Source organism: Falco cherrug, chromosome 4 (genome assembly GCF_023634085.1).
Source record: "Falco cherrug isolate bFalChe1 chromosome 4, bFalChe1.pri, whole genome shotgun sequence".
NCBI classification, from domain to species: Eukaryota; Metazoa; Chordata; class Aves; order Falconiformes; family Falconidae; genus Falco; species Falco cherrug.
Window position 1 is genome coordinate 24,456,142 of NC_073700.1, and position 24,433 is coordinate 24,480,574.

A 24,433-nucleotide genomic window follows, 5' to 3' on the forward strand; every position below is an offset into this window, starting at 1 on the left:
AGGGGCTTCGCCCCCTCCCATTAACTTTCATTTAAGCAGGTTAAAAAAGCGACTTAATTTAATACATTATTTGGCACGGCCTGAATGAATGTACGTTTTTGTCTGTAACGTGGCAGGCAGCTCTGTGAAATGCAAAACATGCATTTTGTGCTTAAGAAAAATTTGCCCAACTCGATGCACAGGGCACACACATGCTCTGAAACAAGTCCTGCGTGACTTTCCGTTGGTGCATACTGACCTTGACTATCAAGCGCTTTTCAAAATGCCTGTTGTTTCCTTTCTGGCTGTTCTGCAGAGGATAGTATAACAAATGGAGTGTTGTGTGGCGTAGACACTGTTCCAGTTGGCAAGAAGAACAACCTTCTCAAACTTGGGCAACAAGACCTGGTTCACAGTAGGCCGCTGAATGAGAAGGACTTCCCTCCCTCCCCTGCTTAGTTCTCTCTAGACACCAGGATTCAACAGCTGAAACCTAAAGCCTGGTGACCCTCCTTTCTGCTGAGTGAAACCTCTAAGTTGTACAGTTTCTAAGAGCAGCAACAAGAAACTCAGGTAACGATATCTCTTCTCCATATACATACATGGAGGATGCATTTACTGTTCGCAATAGAGTCCAAATTCATTACCTCTATTATAAACTGTGTGTGAAGGGAACTAAAACCAGACCCAATGAATTGCCTTATTTTATAACCTGGGGATCAGGAAGGAACGACCAGGTAAAAGTAAACACAAAGCATTTCCTAGTAATAGCTATCTATCTATCTCCTCCAAAAAAACCCACAAAACTAAAACCAGAAGGCTAAAGAAGATGAATTAAAACCTTTAGGAAAAGGTCCTTCTCCTAGAAGTAGCTGCCTGGTGTCAGTAAGGTTCATGGGATTTATCTTCCATTTTAGGCCCAATTAAATCACTCTTAAGATAATCACTGTAGTGAAAGGAAAACACTTTCTCCCCTCAAATTATGTATTTGGCTTAAACACCTAATGTTTAAGAAGAAATGAAGTGAACTTAAAACAAAACTCAAGAATGCATTTATATTTGTAGTTCTCTTTAATGATATAAACCTCATTTAGGTAGTAGTAGTAAGCCACAACAATATAATGCCACATTTAAACAGCATTTAATAAAATGCATAACCTAAATCATGCACTGCAATACTCTATATACAAACACAACAATGCAAATTCCTCTTCATGACTGAAGACGTTGTTTAGATATAAAACAGGGATTAAGAAAAAGAACATGCTGTTATTTTTTAATGATATCACACATAACAATGCTGATTTCAGAAAAGCAGCTGTGAGAAATTAACAATTTTTGCAATATTTTTAACTTGACATTAAAATATAGTAACATAAACAATAGTTTTCTTGATTATAACAAACAGAGACTTCCAGAAAATACCCCAAGGAATGAAGAGTAGATCACTGCTTTTATAAAAATTTGCTGGTTTTGTAGGAGCTCAGAACATCCTGGTATGCCAAATAGATACAACACTTAGACAAAATGCAGTTTTTCAGTTATGGAACTGTTTGAACACTGACTTGCAATGTACTTTGGCATACAGATTAGTTATTAAGAATATTCCCACATTCAATGTCGTTTCCATATCTGAGATTTTTAACATACATGCTTTAAGTAACGTGCTTTCTTCTTAAAGAATATCCTTTTAATTTGAAATTTATTCAGTCTTATTTTTAACCCACAACCAGCAAAAATACTTTTTAATGGACCTGTGTCCTCTTATCATTTATCTAAGATCATTAAAAAATGTACGAGAAGCCAGTTATTCAGGGGTGTTAGATACCTGGCAGTAGGTATGCTTCTCAGACTTTTGCCTTCTGTGATAAAATAGAGAGAGCTGATTTCACATTGTACAGTTTCCACATAATACTACAACAGAGCCTTTATTGCCGCTTAAATCTGAGCATGTTTTGTCCTTCAGAATACAAACAATTCAACATGTATATAAAACAAGTACACAATTTTAAAATACCCTTTTTTCTAAACTGACAATTTAATTTTGAAACAGATTAAATCCTGATCAGTACCCCATTTGGCTTCCCAATCTTTAAAAATGTTACTGCAGTACGATGACGTTAATAGATATTCAGGTTTCCATTCAGCCTCTAATAAAGAGGAAAGCAAACATTACTCAAACAGCACTGATTGTCAAGACAGCAATGAAGAACCATCTGTCACAGGAATTCCTGCCATTAATTTAAGTAATTTTCCTGCTGAAAATCTCAAAAATAAGGTTTGAAACAAAAGCTTACTACAAATGCTTAGTAAACAATATAGTAAGAAACAGAGAGCATTCTTAGCATTTTCCACAGCAAAGACTTCACGAGCAGAAGGCCTGACCCCAAGAGACTTGTGCTTTTGTTTAATGCAGCTTCTTGCACGCTTATTTTAATTGGTGTCTCCTTGCCTGCTTAAACATACACACATCTTTGCCCCGTTGAGTACAAAAGGTAGAAATAAATGCCCAGAAAATTCCACTTCACATTTTTAATATGACAGAAACAAGAGTTGCTGAACTACTCCCCCACGCAGTCTGTGAAATGCTCAATAGAATTACTTTACAAAAGGCTTCCTTTGTAACTTAAATCATCAGAAGGGAAAAGGAACAAGAACTACTTATATTTTGATAATTTAGATGTTTGAATACTCCCTATGAGTAATAAGTTGTCTTACTGCAAGTCCAACTTCATAAATGCTCCATGTGTCCAGCTCCCACGTGAACAATGGGAACTTCACACACACACTGAAAGATCCGCACAGATAACAGTTTCAGGAAAGGACAGAACATGAAAACTGACACTAGTCTGACAGCTAAATGAACTAACCAGCTTTGTTTAGTTTAAGTAGACCTTAATAAAGAGAATAACCGTGGGAAATGAATATACTAATTGAAATGCATCGTGAAGATCCTGAGTAAGTCTTGATGCTTGCTAAGAAATAAACTAACTGTAATCTCCCTCTTATTTGGTTACCGCTGTAACAAAAATGTTGTTTTATTGAAGAGAGGACATAGTCACATAGTCTTTGTTTAATTAACGGTTTGGTTTCATGGTTATAATTACGGCAATATGAGCATTGATTTTTTCAACAACATCCACTGCATCCTATTCTGTGTGCAACAGTTCAGTGATAAAGGGCAACTTGGTTCTCTTCCGATTAGTCCCTGCTGAACACTTGGAAAAAATCAATCTCTTACCAAGTTTCACTGCAAAATAAAAATTTACAAAAAAGTCTCTCAGAAGCTGGAAAGAGAATGATTACGTACTGAAAACAGGGAAGTATTTTCTATGACTGTATTTATTTATTGTTGTTAACATACATTATATGTTTGATTAACTATTCACTGGCAGAATTCTACGCGTCAAATGAGAAAAGGTAAAGGGAGTAACGTAAAAACCAGAAGATTGACAGAATATACTTGTCAGTTCTGAACAGAAAATGCTAAATTCAGGCTGAGTTTAGAAAAAGGTGCAAAGCTCTGAAATTCATGAGGATTCACCTGCTTAAACAAGGCTTATTTTGGACTAAGAAATTAAAACTAGGAAGCTCTGGATCAACAAATGAATGAAAAGCTTTAACATACAGAATGGTATGAATGCACAGCTACATATCTGTACATATATACATACACTACACCTTTTTATACACTGTACATAATATATTTAGACGGATAGGTATAAACATATACATTCATACACACATACATACAACTATGTACATATGCATTAGCTGCTTGAGGTTTAGACTTGAACACGCAGAAATGCACAACAGTGGGAGGCACAAAATAAAGATATGCAAAAATCTATCAAACCCTTTAAAAAGGATGAGGACAGGCATGAATTTAACAATAGTAAGCCACTTTCAAAGCATTGATGTAACTCAGACAATAAAACAGGCTGTGGGAATTACAGAACATTATGACAGTATCTGTGAAGAACTTGGCATGACTCCACAACAAAAAAGCTCTGTAATAAGGTAATTCTGGGGCTTGATGTTTTCCAAGTCTAATATTATTTAGACTTAGAGCACTTAAACTTTATGAAGAATTTTCCTTTATCTTGCAACCTCAGTATAAATAATGTTCTGAATTTTTTTGCACAAATAACTTCCCATATAATGTTGACAACACTGACTACAGCAGAAGCAGGGTTGTAGCATTATCTAGCAAGAGGGGTTATGACATTTTTCATCAAACAATAAGCCTGAACTTAGTTCAGGAAACTTTACTGTTAAAATGAGTCAGGAACTTTAGAATTAAGAGGTGCAAAAAGTAAATGTTTTCATTTTCTCCCCTTTGCCATGCCCTCTTGTAATGTTTCATATCAAGCTGTTCTTTAAACTAATTTTCTGTCATTCAGGATCAGTAGAAGCTGGCAATTCGTCCTTCCTCTGCCCCTTACTCTTGTCTACAGGGTGAACATGGCCTCATTTTGTCGATTCTCCCTGGATATACGGAGGCATTAGGACTGCAGATGTGTGCTGCTCTCGCAGCAGGCCCATGCTTATCATCAGAGCAAACCACCGCAGTAGCTGTCCTGGCTGTTGTATGGTAGCGTGGCAAACTACCATGACAGATGGGAACCTACTTGTTTGCCTGCTATTTCTGTGTTTCTCTGATGGGCAAGTGTAGTTGAAAAAGAACCATCTTCAGTATCTTGGATGAAATCATTCGGGAGTCTGCAGAAGCCCTGCATACTATACACAAGAATGAAATCACTGAAGTTTTAGTCTCTGCCAAAGAAGAAACAGTCAGGAAACTGGTTTCGCCTGGAAGCTTCAGCCCTGACTTGTTTTCCCTATTACACCTCAGAATATGCCCTCTGCCAAAGGGTACTATAATGATAACGCAGAGCCAGCTGTATTCAACATAGAAGTCTTGAGTCAGTGCTGTTGACTAGAGGTGTTGCAGCTGCCCTGAGGGCCAAGGGCTTCAGTCAATGATAAAAAAAAGACTTGGCAAAAGATACCAAGTAATCAGTGGTGACCAACAATAGTTTCTTGCCCCAGAGTGCTCTGAAAACTAAGCTTCCTTAACAACTAACATTTTTGGGCATCTAAAATAAAGGCTTGTATGATCTCTTTGAAGGATCTCTCCTTGGAGATTTATTTTTTCCTCTTCTACCAGGTCCATGCCAGAGTAACTCCACCTGGCACCAAAAGCATTGTATCTGATTTACAAACCATGTAAATAGGCAGAGAAAGATTACTTTTGCACACGGTCTCAGTTCAGCATCTCTTTAGTTCAGTGTAAGGAAATCAATGGAAGTGAAGTAGTAGTCCTTCTTTCCCTTGCCACAAATGCAATAAAAATCATTATTACAAAGTTAACCCAAAATGCTCCTACACAATTGTTGACCGCTGTTCTTTTTATCTGCAAGATTCAAATCCAGTTCCTTCTCAAAAGTTAGAAAACCAATGAAGCACATTGAGAAGGAACATTACTCTGCTTCATGACCACCCCCTGCATGCCACAGTTTCAGTCAGCATAGAATTCTAACATTTGTCTGAATGAATTATTACCAATATACACATATGCTCAAGTGCACATAGATATAATCAGATAGTTTATCACTGTATTTCTACTGAGTTAAATAATTTCATTTCAAGAGCAGCAGAAACAGGACTCGAAAATCTTGGAGAGTGGATTTTAGGCACCAAGTAGAGGATCAGTGAGATGACACTTTTCTTAGAATCACTTTCAGTGACCCCTTGATTCCTAGTTCTGTAAACAGAAGTTTGGCATTGAAATTTGGCCTTTATGAAAACAAAAACTATTTCCATACTTAAGAAACAGTTTTTCAATAATTGTTACCATAATAAAAAACTCTCCCGCCCCATATTCATAAGCAAAAGTTTGCACTTGCAAAGAAGAAACAAAATTAAATTAATTTAAAAGTAAAGCTAGTAAGATTAGCCTGTTACCATCTTCCAGTTACTGGCAGAGGCGATGAAACAAACCTCGGAAATGAAAAGAACTACATCAGCACTGCAGTATTTTCTGCAGAGATAGTTTCAAAACATGGAGTTGGACCAGATGTTCAGAGGTCCCTTCCAACCTCAACCAGTCTGTGATTACACTTGGAATTTAGCACAAAGAAGCCCTACTGCGGTGGAGAACAGGGTTTATATTTTTATGTAGCAGTGTTTTAAGTGATTCCTTTCAGTGTCTCTCCATCATATGCCAAATCTGGCTCATTTTTGTAACAGCCCTTGAGCAGCTGTTACAAAACAGCTTGTGTTGTTTTGATATTAATATCAAAAATAACTTCTCTTGAGTGAGAAAGATTAGGTTATTCATCACATCTATCTAATTATTTATAGCTAATATTCCAATATGCAAAAAAATTTAGATTCTGAGTAATTCTTAAGCTCTAGGATATACCATATGCTCTCCACATTTCTACAGTCCAAACTATTAGTCATAAGTGGAATCCTAACAGTGTACAGTTAGAGAAAGTACTTTTTGTTAATGGCATAAGGACTAAATTATCTTGGTTCTGACAAATGCAAGCCAGCAAATCATGCTGATGATGCTATATAAAGAGAGACTTTACAGCTTTTAGGTGGTAATATCAGAATCTTCAGTATGGAACATTTCACCTATTAAATGCATGCACAATAAACCAACCCTAGATATGGATTGCATTGTTGTTACTTCATTAACACAAATTAATAGTTTGTCCCTAAAGTCCTGGAAACTATTGGCAGAGTATGTGACTGCTAGAGATGGATGAAGGATATCATTATGTGGTCTTGCATTTGTGGGGAGTGTAGTTTATTTGTAAACAGAGCTGCATGATATTTACCATTTTAATTGACAAAAGTAATGCAATGCATACATTTTGCTTCATGCGATCCCTCTGTTCCCAAAAAACTGTAGTGGCTTTATTTTGTTTCCTGAACTGTTATGCTCACAGCACAAGTAAGAAAAGTTAGAAAAACAAATTTTTGCACAAAAATGGGGCCCTTGGTTACTTGAAAAATTGGAAGTTTAAATTATGTTTGTAATGAAAAAGCCAGCTGGTGTACATTCGCATTTGGGGAAAAAAGATTCCAGTGGCTAGGTTTTGTGCTAAGGAGTATTTAATTTGTAATTAACAATGCTTACTTACCTGCTTAAATGATTTTTACAGAATACTGAAAGCAAATTAACCTGCATAATCTTTTTTGCAATGAAAATATCACAATAGTTCTATGCATAATACTTTAGAACAACAATAACATAATGCGATAAAATTTTAAATTTTATCAAAACCAGCCACAGTTCTTTCCAAGGTAGCTACTTCTTCTGACATTAATATCACAATTAACTTTTAAGTTGTGTAACTTTAAAACAGGGACTTTGCATCAGGAGCGTGGACACAATCACACAAGAAGTTACACTGCAATAAAACAGCTAGTACAAAATTCTGCATTCCAGTTGACTTAACATTCTGAGTGTGGACCTTCCATCACATTAAAAATATGACAATTTCATTTGTTACAGTAAAAGCTGAGAGAAACAAAAGTGCAATATTACAAATCTCTGCATGTATATTGGACTTTTTGTAACACCCTTTGGAGAAAAGAAGATTCTGAATGCTGTAACAATGGTAACTGTAGAAGACTGTAATGCATCCAGAAGCTAAAATTAAATAGCCTTCCATATCACAATGAGTGCTACAAACGTGAGCCTTCTAATGAGAATGAAGTATACCAGGTAAGGACTTTTCATTACATCAGAAGCCTCATCTTTTGGCTACAATTCAGACCCTTAAAAGACACAAACACCAACCTGGCTGGTGTTTCTAATTAAGTGTCAATAACAAAAGAAAACCAAAAGTGCTTAACTTATCATTAGATTTTTGTTACATATAAATACACAAGTAGAAAATGCCTCTACCTACCATACAAATAATTACAATAATTGATGTGTCTAATGAGCCAGGATCAGATGACAGTATTAATTGCCATGACTTTTCTTTAAGCTTCGATTGTTTAAAATATTTAATGTCAATAACAATAATAAATTATACTAAAATGAAGCAATGCTAGCAGCTAATGGCCAACACTAGGAAACATATTGATGGCTCATCACTGTAGACAATTACAAAGTAGTTAATTTTACAACTCCATGGTACATTGGACATTATCTTCCACTGTACATGACCGAATGTCAATCCTGACTGTGTTTCAGTTTCAAACTGAGTCACAGGAAGGTTGAAAGCTCTGCAAAACTGGGAGTGCTCCGTCAGGGGAGGGGAGGGAGGCGGGGAAGAAACAAAGGAAGAGAGCTTTTAATATACTCTTGCTGACAGCCAGGTTCTACACATCTAAGATTTTAAATTGTACCTTTGTCTGGATGATGAGGGTGTTCAGGAGTACAGAGAGAAGAAGTAAATTTGGAAATAACAAAGAGCATACTCAAAGAGCATCACACAGCTGTACTTGAAAGTGACTGTTCTTTCCAGTTAATGACTGATTTCCCCCACAATCAAAAGGCTTCCTCTTAGAATAACATTTGTCATGGCTGTGTAGGTCTGAATAGAAACTTTAAGGAACCTGAATATTTCATCGCTACTGTGGAAAGAAATAAATTTTTTTTCTCCTAGTTTGGGTAATTACTATAGCACATCATAGTCACTATGACTGCATCATACTGTGAATTACAACTGCACTAATTAACAGATTATAGTTTCATATGATGTGGGTATCTGATTTAAGAATCCACATTAATATTTCTTAGCAAAAAAGCAAGTGACTTTGTAGAAGAAATGATTGTCTCCTGTAGCATTCTACATTTTCACAGAAATCATTAGCATTTTGACTAAGGACATATGCAATTTTTTTCATCTTCCATACTCATAAGCAGGATGTTGATGACATCATCGCTTTGACAAGAAGTGCTTACAAAGTGCTAGTATTATACCCTGGCATTTATTAGGTATTAATTCCAAGGATATTTTTAAATATATACATACTGTTCTTTTTTACTTTTAAAGTAATTTTATTACTAATCTCTGATATTATAAAATTCTATTTTTAACCACTGATAATTTCTAAATACAAAGCATGTGAAAAGTATGTTCAGTAATCTATAGCCTTTTAAATGAAAGGCATCAAAAATATTCCTTGTGGCAGAAAAGGTCCAATAGCAGGTCTTTGAATAGCTGCTTAAATTTTTGTCAATGTCAGCAAACAGACAAGGCGAAATCTGATAGGAAACTGGTAATAAGTTGGAAACATTTGAACATACCAAAATGCTATTAACTTTGTAATTGTATGTTTTTTACGAAAATTACTTCAATCCATCAAATTGTGGTGTTCCCACTACACAGACGTGCCAGTTATTTGGCCATTATATTCTGCTGTTTCCATTTTGAGAATGTAGGGGATTATGCTGTCAATGGGAACATTTCCAATGAGACCAGTAAAAAATAGTTCCTCGGTAATGCTAGAGCTCATCAGCCTAAGTGCTGGCAGGCGAACTAGAATCCGGGCTAGCCTGAAAAAGAAGTTCAGTGGATTATTAATACATATAATACCAGTTTAAAGTACTTTGTGGCTAAAGAGCTGGATCTGCTTTTATTATTACCATAACTCATGAATGGGAGTAAAGAGGCAATTAAAGCTAACTGAGCTACCACAAAAAGAATGGTTGCTTTTCTATCCTGCAAGTGAAATAAAAAGCCCCCCATCTTTCTTTGTGGTTTTCCAATGAAAAGGACATATTAATGCCCTTTCTGGATACAACGGGTATGTAAAAACACACAGTTCTCCAGGTCTACTTCTGAAATTCCCAACTCTGGAAGCACTTCATAGTTCAGGACAGTGCTGAGGCTAATAATAGTCATACTGACTAGTGAGAACATTTGCACAATTTTAAGAGTAAAATGCTTAATTAAAATTTAAACAATAAACAGCATAGTCCTCAGTTGCCTAGCAACTTAATGACAAATCAGATAGCAAAAAAGGGACTGGATGCATATAGGAGGAAACAAGAGAATCTGCTTCTGAAGAGAAAAGGTGGAGGGATGTGCTTAGTCATACTTTTTGCCAAATGCTGTGGGTTTTTTACATACCAGGGTGTTATCAGACATCCAGTAAACTAAAATGATCGTATTGAATTTCTAGACTTTTAATGCATTTGGAATTTAGTACAGTGATGAAAGTGTATCAGCCGTGTTTATATGGCAGATGTATATCAAAAATGGCTAGATAAACAAATTTTCTGAACCAGAGCCACGTAATAGCATACCTCAGGCAGCACTGAACACAGGCTTCTGGAAAATGCTTTACTATCTATGGAGAACACGTATAAGGTCCATCCTGCTAATATACCACATGTTGAAAACTTCAGGGGAAAATTGCAAAAAGATTCAAAATATGCTGCTGGTTTTGTGAAAATTACAACACCTGTGCTTCTATCTGAATTTGTGCCAGCCAGCATTCAGTTGTTAAAAAATAATCAGATTTGTACTCTAAACTTATTGATACAGACAATATCAATTACATTACAGCACACTGTTTGGGAAATGTAACTCTCTGATTTTCTTCCTTGAGCCACTAATAAGTATACAGAACAAATTCTGTATTTCTTTTTATAGCAGATATCCAGCTCTCGTCCATCTAACTAGAATAACTGAACTGTACACTGAATAAGAATGTGGGATTTGAGGATATTTCTGAAGTAGATAATCCCATCTTCACCACACCTAACTAGGAATCCTGATGCCCTTTCGGTTGCCCCACACAATGTTAACTGCAAGATGCATGCAGAAACAGGTTTCTGAGATGGGAAAAGAGCTCTCTTACAGACTTTTGTTTTGTTTTGTTTTTTAAAGCTACACTACTGAGACCTGACTTAAACGTATGGGATTGCATGCTTCTTTACATGGGGATACCTCTCACAGTAAAAGAGAATGTGTTCTAGGGTATATTGCTAGACAAAAATTAGAATTTCCCTTGCAGTGCAGAGAATCATTATGTTGATGGAGTTTAAATTAAAGTTTTGATGGAGACTGTTAGAAGATAGGGTAATTATTTCTAGCCAGTAAGAAACAGAAACAGTTGAGAGGTGAAAAACCAAGCTGGATACTTTCAAAGAGAAGTCCTTCGAAATGTTAAAAAAAAAAAACCAAAGGAGAAAATAAGTAGGTCATGGAATTTCTTGTAAATAGAAGCTTAAGAGTTTGTTACTGTTCCCCACATGTAATCGTCACTTCTCCAAGGTCTATATACTGACAGTTTTAATACTTTTCTGCATATATAACTTGACAAATATTTAAAGGATGATAATCACCTTTTATTATCTCAAAGCCTCTTTGACAACTAATTTGAAAAAGGAGGCAGTTTGACTTAAAGAAGTTAGTTATTCTTGAGACTTCTAATAAAGTAAGTCTGTTGACTTTTCTAAACATGGCAATGAGACTCCCCACCCCCACAAAAAAACCCCCAGAATTCCCTCAAGTTTGATTTACATGGAAGAAGCTATACAGGTATTCTTGCTTCTACCTATCTTTAAACAAACCTGCTTGCTTTTATGAACAAGGTTCTGTTTCTTTCTCATCAACAAGACAAGATGTCAAAAAAGAACAGATGTCAGAAAGGAAATTTTTACATCAATGATGCTATTTTTGTACTTTTGCCAGTTACAGCCCACAACATTACTTTGGGTACTATAGACAATAAATACCTATAAGTATCTTCTGGATAGGTTTTTTGTACATAGTCCTGCAATTCCATCTGTGCCTTCTCCTGGAATTTTTCTATTTGGGTTGAACTGGTCAGACCAGGGTGATCTAAAGAAACAAAACATTTCTGTATGTCAGCTGTTTCCCTATACCTTGTGAAATATATGTAGTTACCAGATTCTCACATATAATTTCATTCTCTTGTATTGTGATGTTCAACATGTTAGCTGTATAAAGGAAACCATTCAACTGGACATTTGCTTCTGGCTTCAGAATTAGCTTGCTCAGTTTTCTCTATATAGCTGTATGTATCCACAAGGAAGTGGAAAAAGATTAAGCCTGCAGGTATGTCCCAGGCAATGACACTCTTAGTTTATGTTTCTAACCTTGCTACCTTGCTTTTTTAGATGTGTTTGCCTCTGTGATTTTGACTAACTATGCTGACTGAGCAGTATCTACAGTTGTTTTCTTGACAAATCAATTTCTTGACCTTCCCAAGTCTGTCTCACGTTTTAATTCCAGCTGGGTCAGCTCCTTAAAGAAAGTCACATGATCAGAAAAACTTAGAAAATAACACATCTGACTATGCCCAAATATCTTTGGTGTTGTGTTCAAAGGGCTTTTCCCTTGAAATGGGACAGCACTAGCTTCAGTTTGGAGAGTTTCTTGTTCTTCCAACTTGAATAAAGACCCTAATAAACTTAACCCAAATGCTGCAGTCTGCAAAAAATTTCAAAAGTGAATTTCTGGATACTAATATATTCTAAAAAAAGTAAGTTTTATTACAAAGAGAAAAACAGTAACAATGCAAAAAAATAACCACCCAAAACACCCTGATAAAACAAGATACTCCTTTTCTTTGTATTTTGTTAAATTCATAGTAGTAAACACCTTTGAATTAAAGTAAATAATTTACATCTCTGAGCAAGACTTTCCCTTTCAGTCAGCCTGTCAGCAGTTATAAATTAACCTTTGTGTGTCCTAGGAACATTTCTCCACCTTTGCTGAAGACACTATCACTTCCCATTTCTTTAATGTGCTTACCTTATCATTCCAGAAAATCTCAAGTGTCTCCTTTGAGTAAATCCTCATATCTCATAAACACTGTTAATCATGTATTAGTTGTCTGCTGTTATTTTTTTGGTAACAAATGGAAGACAGCCTGGTTTACATTTAGTTTTGGAGATTTTGTGGAAGTTCCATATGAAATACTGTTGTATTTCTGCTCATATTTCAGCAATCCCTCCTATGAGTGTATTAGAAATACTGAAATTGAAGACAATTTCTTTCTGTCACTGTGAGAATGTATTTCCTCTAATCCTTCCTGCCATTTACTTCACTAATATTGTGAATACACATCCCAGATAACTTACTACTCATGGATTCTCAGCTGAAGATAATTGAGAGTCTAGTCTTCTAAGGTGGGTGTACAGGAAATACCTGATATATTGGAACTGTAAATAACATGGATATGTTGCTCTGAAGTTATTTTTAAAGTGTGTATTTTTTGTGATAAATTATGGTGGAACAATCATTTTATCTGCAGCTTAACAGATCAGTCTCAACTCAAGACATTAGTCTCATAAAAAAACACCTGTTAAAACATTAACATATGAATGCTTATTATTTGAAAAGATGTGGTTACTAAATTCCTTACCAGGGCTAAAGAGGACTATAGCTTTAAGGTATGCATATTCATATCCATCAATATCAAGCTTGGCCATGCTGTTACAGAACTCCTGAAGTTTCCAGATGTGTTCCATGACTTGCTTTATTCTGTCTCCAGAAAGTTTATCTACAAAAAGATACTGATTGCTATTTCATGTGAGCAAGTACATCTGATATATTAACCAATATCCTTTTATAAAAGAAATGAAGTGACATTTTAAAGTCTTTTGTGTCATCTGCGATCTTAAAACCACTTAACATAAGGATGGACTAAACAATTACGGAAGTGAAGATTTATAAAGCTGAGTCAGACATAGGGCTAGCAAACAGAATGTTAACACTTTTGCATAATTTTGCCAGTACAGCATAATCTGCAACACCAATCCAGTTCCAGTGATGTACTGTTCTGAGCAGAGACTCTCAAATTATGATGAATTATTCTACAAATGGCTAGAGTGATTCTGGAAATGAACAAAAGCACAAAACAAATGCTATCATGTAATCTTAATTTTAAATTCAAACAGTAATGAGGTAGTTTTTCCGGAAGTGAATGCAAGAGCAGGAACAACAGTGCTACTTTTCCCTCTATCTGTACTTTTAGAAGTTAATTTTTCATTTACGGTGGTGAAGTCTTCTTTCCTTCTGATGGGGTAAATTCACTCAAATACATGTACACAGATTCTTCCAGTGTTTGAAACATCATGTTATGTTGGCTTAATATTCTTTCTTAAGATGTTGATTTAAAAAAAAAACAAACATATATATTATTTGTGGATAAGTTACAACTGAGTGGTATTAGCGGCTCAGCTAGGGAGAGAGAGATTTCTGTTTTGGTAAATACCACCTTCTCTCCGATGGCATATCTGCAGACTAGTCAAAGAATGAAAACCGTAGAGATCACATTAAGACGAATTTTATATTATTTATTTATATTATATTATATTTTATATATAAAATATATATAATAATATATATAAATATATAATTAATAGTTACTATTATCAAACTTCAGAGATAAGTCAGTTCACAAGGGATAAATCCTTTTCTTGAGAAACACATCAGAATAATTTTATTCCAGTCAAGATCTCTAATGCTAAAATTTCATATCATAATAACTCGAATATTCTAACTTTGCCTGTCCAGTCAATAGTACATATGATTGCTTAGACTTGTGTGCCTTACATGAAATCTTTGATGTAATTTGTAACTAATTTACGTATTTTCTGAAACCACAATAAAGACTGAACAGAAGAAACATTTTTTGCACGATGTCTTGAAATAAGAATGAAAGCATAATCTACATTTCCAAAATAGATGAATTATGATACGAGTTTTTAGTTACTCAAGATGGCTCAAGATAGACATGATGTAATGTTTTTATTTCTGTATTAAGTGGGAAGCAATGGTGCAGAAATACTCAGGAAAAGTGAACTGGAATTCCAGAGTTTCCAGATAGCCTCATCACTAATATGCTTCCTAGATAAAAGTTCTGAAATTTCTTCACTCTGTTTTGAATTTTAAAGTTATAATACACAATATAGTATGATAACTTTAGAGAATAGATAAATAAATAATAAACAAATCATAATAAAACAAATCATCCTCTTTTCTTGGCCACTCTCAGGTAACATGGTATGACTGGAAGTACAGGTTGCTGAACAAAAAAATTTATCTTTTTCTTTTTTGAGACATGGAAACAGAAGTAGAGCCAGCTTAAGGCTGTAACAGCCCCACCACTTACTCCTCCAAAACCTCATTGCCTGGGGTGTAGGTGAAAGACATAGACCTATTTATTCTGACAGAGATATAATTAAAAGCCTAACTCTGCAGAACATACAATGTGCATGTTTCCATATTAGTCTTTTAAACTCTCACCTCTCTCTGTAGAAAAGGAGCATCAGTATGTTGTATTTTGAGGGCTGTCCAGGCTCTCTTAATTTACAACAAAAAATCTCACCCCCCACCCTGTATTCAGTATGAAAGCATGCTATCCATTTAAGAATCAATTTCTGTCTGATTTATTTTATTATAATGAAGCTAATAAAGCAGATTAAAGCAAATTTACTTTACTAGGACTTAAGGCTATTAAACACTTCTTCTCAGATTATCTACTTTTGTACATTTTATAATTCCAGTCAACTATTACTCTCCTCAATAAAAGCCTATTTTCCAATTTTTGCTGCGTGCACAATTAATGGCACCACAAAAGTAAAACAAATTGGCACCAAATAGTATTGTGTAACTACTTTTAACTCACATTTAAATTTCAGCGAGCTTTCATGTGATATGCTGTGTTTGCAGAGTTTAAAGCTGCTAGTATTGATTTTTCCTCCTATTAAAAATGGAATGCTATTTTCACACTAATCAATCATATTGATGGGGAGCATCTTTAAAGAATGGAAAAAAAATAAAACCAACCCATCCCTAACAGATTACCATCCATTCTAGATATAACCATCAACATGCCAATAATGAATTAAAAAAAAATAATAATTACATAAAACTTCTTAAGAGTGTCAAGCAAGTAGGTTATTTAATGCTTCAAATGGTACTGCAAAATACATTAATCATTACTACATTATAGCAATATCCAAGACCATTATACTTGCAAGAATATTCTTGTTGTGAGTTGGCAAATGCTATAGTTTTATGCTGCAAAGAGGAGAAGGAAAATTCTGGAAGGAAAAAAGTCTGGTGTGGTTTGGAAGAAGACATTCTAAGAGGGAAAAAAAAATGACATCTGGATGGGAGGAAAGCTCTGTGAGCATACCCGACTTCAGGATGTACTCGTCCTTCTCTATACTGCCTGTCAGATGTAGAAGACAGGAGAATACATCCCCCAGCCTTATCCCCATTTCTTCCATGGGCACTTCTGTCCCACAGAGATCTCTGTGAGTGCAACAAAAGTTACAGATCACCAGAGGAAAGGTAATTATGCAAGAGGAGGCTTCTCCCACTGGATCCCGGGGAACAATTCTCCCACTCAATAGGAAACACCTAGCGAGAAATGTTATATAAGCGTTCCTGTGGTGTTGACAGGACTGAACATGTGTAAGAATCACACACTGAACACATACCTTCCTGTATGCTGTTCTGGAGATGGTTGACAATAGCTGCCAGGATAGTAGACAGACTCATCACCTGTGCGCACTGTGCCAGGCCTAAGGTAAACAGCTCATTCCAGCAAGCACGCACAAGGCTTGTATTACAGTCCTGCCTATAAACAACAGAAAAATCACAGAACTGTAGGTAGTTTTCATATCAGGTTGGTATTACCCTATGTTAATATAACCTATAATTATGTTAATTATAACAATTCATAATAAGGATTACTGTTTTGCAAAGCACTTTACTAAAAAGGCATATATTAGCATATTACAAATATTTCAAAAAGCAAAAAGCAGCAATAGGCTGACTACAGGGAACTATTTCAGGTTAACTGTAAAATGATGCTCACTAATTCTTTACCAAGATATATTTCTACACGTTAAAATGCTTGCTTTTGATGTGGCTTTAGTTTCTGTCACTGCAGTAATATCTGATATAGTAATCTCCTCTGCAGTCTTCTATTGTATTCTTCAAAAAGGAGAGAATATTGCATACTCTTCACACATTGTAAAGAATTCATTTAAAATTAAACAATACCATCATTTAAAAATTCAAAATAGCTGAAAAGTGTTCAGATCAGTGCTTAAATCCATTAGAAAGCAAACCATTCAACAGAGTATGTCCATTTACCCAAGAGCTTGAAATGCAGGTATGGACCTAGCCCAGTGCATAGAGAGGAAAAGTAGTCGTGATGCAGACTCACAGATGTAGTGTACATTAAGGTACTCTGGCATGGGACTGGGCATCGTCAGCTGCAAAAACCAGAAGTACAGTACAATATATACAGTTCAGACATAAACCAAATGTTATTATCAATGAAATAATCAGCAAAAACATTCAAACATTCTGTCATAAGCAACTGTGTGACAAGAAATTGTCAAAGAAAAACTATACTGAATAACTCATTAATACTAGCAAGGAATGCAAAATGGGAATAGGAGACAAGAAATCATGCCGGAGACAGCTCAAATGTTTCCCTTTAAAATGTTTTAATATTCATTTAATAGTTCTATAAATTTCATTGTTCTATGGAGTGTTGGCTAGCATCACAGTGCTATAAAAGATCTTTTAAAACTTTTTTAAAAAAGAATAAAAATAAAATCTAAAACCCTAATATCTAAATATCTATTACATGGCAAAGTCATGTAATAGGAATCTACAATCACAAAACACCATTAATAGGAATAAGCTAGTAGAGTTTGACTACATTAAGTATTACTTATTTCAGTAATGATCTTTGTATTTCTTGAAACAGTGCAATTTGATTACAGCAAGATGAACACCCTTAGTGTTTCTCACAGAGTTTATCAGCGTCTGTGTGTTTGTATTCCATTGAAGCTGAAGCACCTCTAAAACGCAAGACCTATTTCAGTGGTCTAACGATAAGCATCTAAGAAAGCACTGTAACCTCTATATGAGGGAGCCTTTTAGATGGAAGCTTTATGCTATCTAGAATTACAAATTAACTAAGCAAGGCATCATACTATATAGAAGATATGGAAAGTGATTATCAACAACACTGGAAAGTGAAGCAAATTTTAAAGCATTCTTCTCTCTATGGAAAGGTCTTATGAAATAACACCTACACTATTTAGATACAATTTTCACTCTTGCATGCTGTATTAGAAGCTTTGTAACAGCAGATGTTGTCCTGGATTATACTGCCAAAACTAAATACAAGAATAAAGAAAACACAGTAAACTTATCTTGGGTTATGTCTTAAGTGTTAGTTTGCTTAGTAAGACATTTAAAGAAGCACAAAGCACATACCTTAAATGTGACATGTGTATCTGTAAGTAGGGGTCCTTCCACCTCAATAATTGGTGTTGACTGATCTCTACTGATTACATGAATATTCCCTCCTCCTGTAGGATCCATCCCATCTGCCAAGTTATGAGCTGTTGTACCATCTGTGGTATTAAGTGCTTTAGCCAAAGTATCAAATGCCCTGAAAAAAAAAAAAAATAGTAGTAATGAACAGCAAAAGAGTGCTTCCTTACACCTTAAAAAAAATCACAGCGGTCAAATTAAATGCTATAAAGCATTTTCACTTAGAGGTAACATATACAGGAACTGTTTATGCTAAAACACAAGGCCAGACTTTTCATTACAACCTAGCCCCTCTGTACTATTTGGACATCGATAAAAGGAATAGACCCACCTGTGCATTGCTGATAAAAGATGTCCCCTGTAAGGCAGAAACATTTTACTACTGTAAATCCTGCTCTAATAGGTTTATGTTAGTATTTGTACTAGTAAAGGTGTTTCTTGCACTTCACCATTCACTATACCCTCCTCATCTTGCAGTGTTTAACAGATCTCTGTGAGGATTATAGACCAGATGCACTCTGGACAACACCCTGCAGTCCCAGTCCTTGATATACAATTTCTGGGAATAGCGGAGAATAGTGTGGTTCCCTTCTAGACAATATGTCTGTAAGATACAATATGGCCAGATATTCCTGATCTCACAGGACATACAGAGCCTTAGAAACTGTCTGACAGTAACGTAAGAGAGACTGGTCCCTTGACTCCTTTATACACCAGCTGGGCTAATAACAGATCTTAGATTTAAAGAAGATTTTTGTGCTCCAATGTCATACCAGTGGACAGTATTATGGTATAGTGCTGTTTTGCCAGTATTTTTGTCAAGTTCTGAGGAGGGTTTTTTGGATATTTTTTTCTGCTTTAAAGAAAGAGTGCAACTTTGACTTAGGTCAACCTTGCGGTGTCAAGTATTTTTAAGTATCAGTTCACTCAAAGATTTTAAATAAAAAAAGACTAAAAAGCCTGAAGTTAAGCTCCTCTTAAAAATCTTCTGCTTGAGAAACAATGGACAGGTTTGAGACCAAGTATTTTTCTTACCTCACTATACTGCCAATTTATGTTGTCCTTCAACACCCAACACCCCCCAACAAAACCCCAAACAAAAACAACCACAAAAACTCCAACCATAAAAATCTCAAGCTCTGCTGGAAATTTTAAGACTCCATGTTACTTTTCCCCATTTTTCTCATTAATAAAGACAATAAAGACTTCAAACTCTTTTTAAACTTTCAAAAAATAAATTATTAATCTTAGTTTAACTACATTTCCCCTACATTCCCAGCAGGTATTATGGCAGCAGAATCTCAAAAAAGAGATCTGCAGTAATACAGAGCAGGGCTAAGGGCATGAGCATTGTGGAGGAGAAGCTTCCAGGTAACAAGCCTATCATATAAAACAGTACCGAAGTGTTGCTATTTCTCAGAGTCTCTCAAGGTCACCAACTAGTCATTTATCATTTTCCTCAGTATGAAATCTGGTCTAGCTGCAGAACACTACATTTATAACACAGGACACAGTTCTTCACAAGAGGACAACAGCCAAACCTGAATTTCTAAAGAATTGGTTTTGTGTTTGAAAGTAGGGAGCAATCTTTACTGTGCTTGGTGTCACAATGCCAAATTACTTTGACAAATGAATGTAAGTATAGACGGTACAGAACACTAACTGCTAAATAAAATGCAAATATAAAAGCATACCGTGTAATCTCACTTGCAGATTGCTCTTCTTGTTGAACTTCAGAAGTATCTCCATTATTTAGCGACTCACTGAGATTAGCAAGAGATGTTACAACATTTGCTAGTGTTCCTAAAGCACCCTGGCTTGTTTCAGCCTAAAAAGGAAGAACCATGTCAGTAGATCAACATTATAGGTGATGTATCATATGTAAATTTCCCCCTGTTTTAATCTTCTTATTCTTTTTCCTTTATGTACCTTTTCCTTCCTCCTGAGCACCTACAGGAAGAACAATGATCTCTCAATGATCTTTAAATCCTACTGTAATCATCAGTCCTAGCCCCAGCTGACACATCATGTAGGGAACTACCTGTGGCTGACCTTTTACAGAAATACGCCCATGAAAAGAAATCATGTTGCTGTTGATCAGCTTATTACCTCCATTTGTACAGATCTTGAGACTTACCCCAGCCTTATCTTCTCAAGAGCAAGAATTATTAATGTCTATGTACATAGCTAAAATAATCTGAACAAATATATATGTTCAGAACTTAACTGAAGAATAATACCTTGGAGTCAGCAGCTAGGAGGACTGTTCCATCATCCCTGATCAAAGGCTGCTGAATATTCACAAGCATTCCTGGATCAAGAAGACCTGCTGACCTGTTCAAAAGCATAAGGCATGTTACAGTCAACAGCATTTTACATGAATCAGAAGAATTTCTAACAGCCTATGTCAGAATAAAAAGGATTACCAATTAATTAACAATTTAAATAAAAAAAGTAAATTAACAATTTAATGAAACTCAGAGTTTATTCATCAGGACTTAAGTCTTTCTGAAATTTTCCAAAAAGTAGTTTGAAAGGCAGAAAGACTGGAACATATTTTCCTTTCCTGTGCAAAAGCAATGGCAACTCCCCAGACAGCTGTCACCTCATTTGCTTTTTATGCTGGTTTATTCTTTCTTAAGGAAAGTTGTCTTCTCACACTCTCTGAAGTCACTTAATAGCTCCAGAGTTATGGATCAGACTTGGAAGGAAGGTGTAACTGTGCATTCCAAGTTAAACAACGGAGAACACTGAATTAAGAAGTTATGCTAAGAAAATGTATTTTGCATTCCAAAATATAGTCATGAACAGTTGTGTAATCAAGGTCTGCATAAAATCTCTGCTGCCTTTACTTCTGCTACTTTTTGACCAAACATCCTTTCCCTTTGCTGTGTCTAATTTAGGGAGACAGTGGGAAGCCTTTCCAGTCAGCAAGGGTAAGTTTGTTACTTACATGCACGAATGACAGGTCAGGCCACGGGGAATTTCTAGTTTAAGGGGTCTGAGACTAACACCCAACATTGCAAACTATCACAGGCAGCAAATCATCATGCATTATGCAAATCTGAATCCTACATTTCAGTCGTGCTCAATGACTATAATATTGTTTATAGGACTGTAAGGGATCTGTGGCACAAGGAAATCTCAAATTAGCAAATGTGTCTGTAAGGAGTACTTTTGAACAATCTGATTTGCAAACAAGAACACTGGAAAAAAATTCTCCAAGAAATTTGCATCCCAGTCTTCCTAACTGCAGTGTCATTTGTTCAACAGAGAATATATATATGTGTGTGCATAAAATGAAACATACAAATATATAAAAACCTGAATATTGAGATCCAGTATCTTTAGGTGGTTATTGTCCACTCATAAACTAACTGGACCTACAGTTCTACAATGTGTTATTTAATGTAGAGTTCCTTTTTATTCTATTCAGGATAAGAGAAATCTTGCCTCTATTTATTATGATACACATTTCCACACCCACTGGCTATGGCGACAGCTGAGAGCACAGGAACCATCTCAGAACATCTTCTGTATAGTAAAGGAAGCTGCTGTTGTTTTGCTATTGTTGAGACTGGTCTCTTGGAATCTGAATCAGTGGTCACTGCAGTCTCTTTTACTACTGTCTTTAGGAGAAGGAAGACATAGCCTGCCATTAGCAGATTTGATTTCAGAGAAGTGCTAACCTGAATGAATCACAATGTAAGCCTAACTGCTTTTTGCTTGAGTATCACATACTCGCCTGTGCTTTGACCCGGCTGGACATGAGCCAGCTCTGAACTGAAAACCACCCAGCTGTATTCAGACATAAAAACTTCCATGAGAAGCAGAAGAGTCTAGTTTGGTCTTGCTAATGGAAACAGACGATTTCTGAAAGAGATCTCTGTCCAATTGTTTAGAATGGGGTAGGGGGCGGGGGAAGAGTATAGGTGTGCCAGCAAAGTAATATGCACAAATAATAACTGTAAAGACCACCTGTTAAACTGAGGTACTCACCGTGTCCCATCTTTATCTGCCACAAATGTTGGAGTTGCTATTAGAGGGCTTCGCAGATCTTTTCTGATATAGATTTTTTCAGTGGAAGCTGCACAGTTGGTTGGTTTTTCACGCTGAACGTCAAAAGGCTTTCTTTCACTTTGAACCGCTACATAAAGACAGAAAGCATGCAAATTTGAAAGAAAATGATTCAGCTGAAAAATACCAAGAGAAACTAAAATTATCACAATAGGATTTCAGTTTGCATAGTTATTATGGTATATCAGCTTACTGCAAAACTGAAAATTTAATATGACGACTGAACAGACATAGGCTCCAATTTTACAATACCTATAATTATGTAAATTTTAAACTAAGAAAGTTACAGATTGATCGTTTGCTTTAAGTTTTGCTGAACTGGAGTCAAAGCTTGCTACTTCCTTGGCATTTAATAAGATAGAACATTCTGCAAAATGTGTTTTCAAATTGTTTATTTATTTTTTTTAGACATAAAGCTACACCTAAATGTTAGATGCAGTCATACTCCAGATGATTTGAAACAATACAAATGCAGAGTAAACCCAGAAAAACTCAAGACAGGCAAGTTATGTGAGAGATGCCGGTTAATTCCCTGGGAGACGTCTCTGCATGATATGCAATTCACTTGCATCCATTCATTGCACCCAGTTAGGGAACAGTATTCAAAAACTAACTAACCTTTTCAGAATTTAAAATATTTCTGCTTGAGAAGTGGAATAAAATAAGCTCAGTCTCCAATCTGCCAAATAAGTGTGGTAGCTCTTTTAATAAAAATGGTAAGAAACAGTAATGTAATTTTAAAGGAAATGAAAAGTGCATCTTTATAATATTAAGGCATTATTATTAAACAGATTACGACAAGTTAGCCGGAATCGAAGTCACTGAACTTTACAAACTCCTCTACAGCTTGGCAAAACATTCAACTGCATTGATTTTTCACCTGAAAATGAGGATAATAACATGAATAAAAGACTACAAAGATAATATAAAGAATTTTTGAAGTGTTGTACTAATATTAGTTCTCACACTTCGCAAATGTAAGACATAATATAAATGAAGACAGTATTTATGTGCTATTCATTGTACCAATTTATTATACAGTAGCTATTGCTCTAGAAGATTAACATTATTAATAAGCAAAGAAAAAAAATTCAGTTCTCCTCTATAGCCCTTTTGCATGTAACAGTAAAATACATGGATATGTGTGTCTCTGTCCTCATAACCAGCAAGAGTTATTTAGTTCCTGATTTTATTTTTGTTAGTATTGTTACTGTCAGCAAAATTTAGGGGCTTACAAATAGGTAAATCCGTTTTCTGGCATGGTGGATACATAAGTATTAATCAGAAACCTGGCCCAAAGCCCAATAAAGTAAGTGAGCATATAGCTAATCATATTCAGGTAAGAAAGGTTTAGCTTCTGGAAATGCAGCAGTTTCTCCTATTACAAATATCTCGCCCTATGCTCAGCACAGTGTGTGCAAAGTACATCAGCATCATTACAAGTCTGGTGTTGCAGAGTGCAAATAAATCCAAGATCTCCCTATTTACAGCTTAAAGTTCTGCCTCCCTTGAACTCAGTGGTTGGAACTCATCCTGCCTAGATCAGAGTGGAAAAAGAGAAGTATTTGTTGCTTCACCTTACATTCTCCTTAAATTTATCACAAAACAACCAGATAATAGGCTTCACGAAGCACTGGACTGAAGAATCAGAGGTGTCATAAATTGGAAACAAAATACATTGAAAGACATGTTTGGATGCCAGCACTGGAATTATACGAAACACTGCGTACAGTACATTGTTCAAAATATGATAGTTTATATAATGCCTCAAAATACAATGCTCACAAATTACCAAATTAATAGAAAAAAATTAAAAGGAAAAAAAGGACATCAACTACTATCCCTGCGTGAAAAAGCAGCAAAAATAAACTAGAAGGAAAGCATGAAACACTAGACTCTGATTTATATCCATCCATGTTAAAGTATTTTGTATTATAAACATACAATGTGTTTGTAACATGCATTCTATGTGAGGCACTAACTGGGCTCCTCAAAGACTACAAAACAAATTTCAGTTTGTTCAAAAAAAATCACTACTGCACCTCAGACATAAA

General features: G+C 35.5%; 1 protein-coding gene across 7 annotated transcripts in view; it reads right to left on the reverse strand.

Moving 5' to 3' along the window:
• Positions 1 to 1,031: 1,031 nt before the first annotated feature.
• The window catches only part of NR2C2 (nuclear receptor subfamily 2 group C member 2), a 45,117-nt gene continuing 21,715 nt past the window's right edge, over positions 1,032 to 24,433 (reverse strand). For 6 of the 7 annotated variants that reach the window (XM_027811661.2, XM_014283582.3, XM_055707431.1 and 3 more), the window contains 9 exons: positions 22,302 to 22,449; positions 20,543 to 20,636; positions 19,997 to 20,130; positions 18,243 to 18,420; positions 17,103 to 17,224; positions 16,442 to 16,581; positions 13,354 to 13,491; positions 11,699 to 11,804; positions 1,032 to 9,508 (listed from right to left, as the gene is read on the reverse strand). In XM_027811661.2, coding sequence (XP_027667462.1) covers positions 9,334 to 9,508; positions 11,699 to 11,804; positions 13,354 to 13,491; positions 16,442 to 16,581; positions 17,103 to 17,224; positions 18,243 to 18,420; positions 19,997 to 20,130; positions 20,543 to 20,636; positions 22,302 to 22,449 — 1,235 coding nt within the window. In that variant the 3' untranslated portion in view covers positions 1,032 to 9,333. Of the gene's footprint in view, positions 9,509 to 11,698; positions 11,805 to 13,353; positions 13,492 to 14,388; positions 16,362 to 16,441; positions 16,582 to 17,102; positions 17,225 to 18,242; positions 18,421 to 19,996; positions 20,131 to 20,542; positions 20,637 to 22,301; positions 22,450 to 24,433 lie in introns of those variants that run through there. The other variant, XM_055707434.1, reaches the window with a different exon arrangement.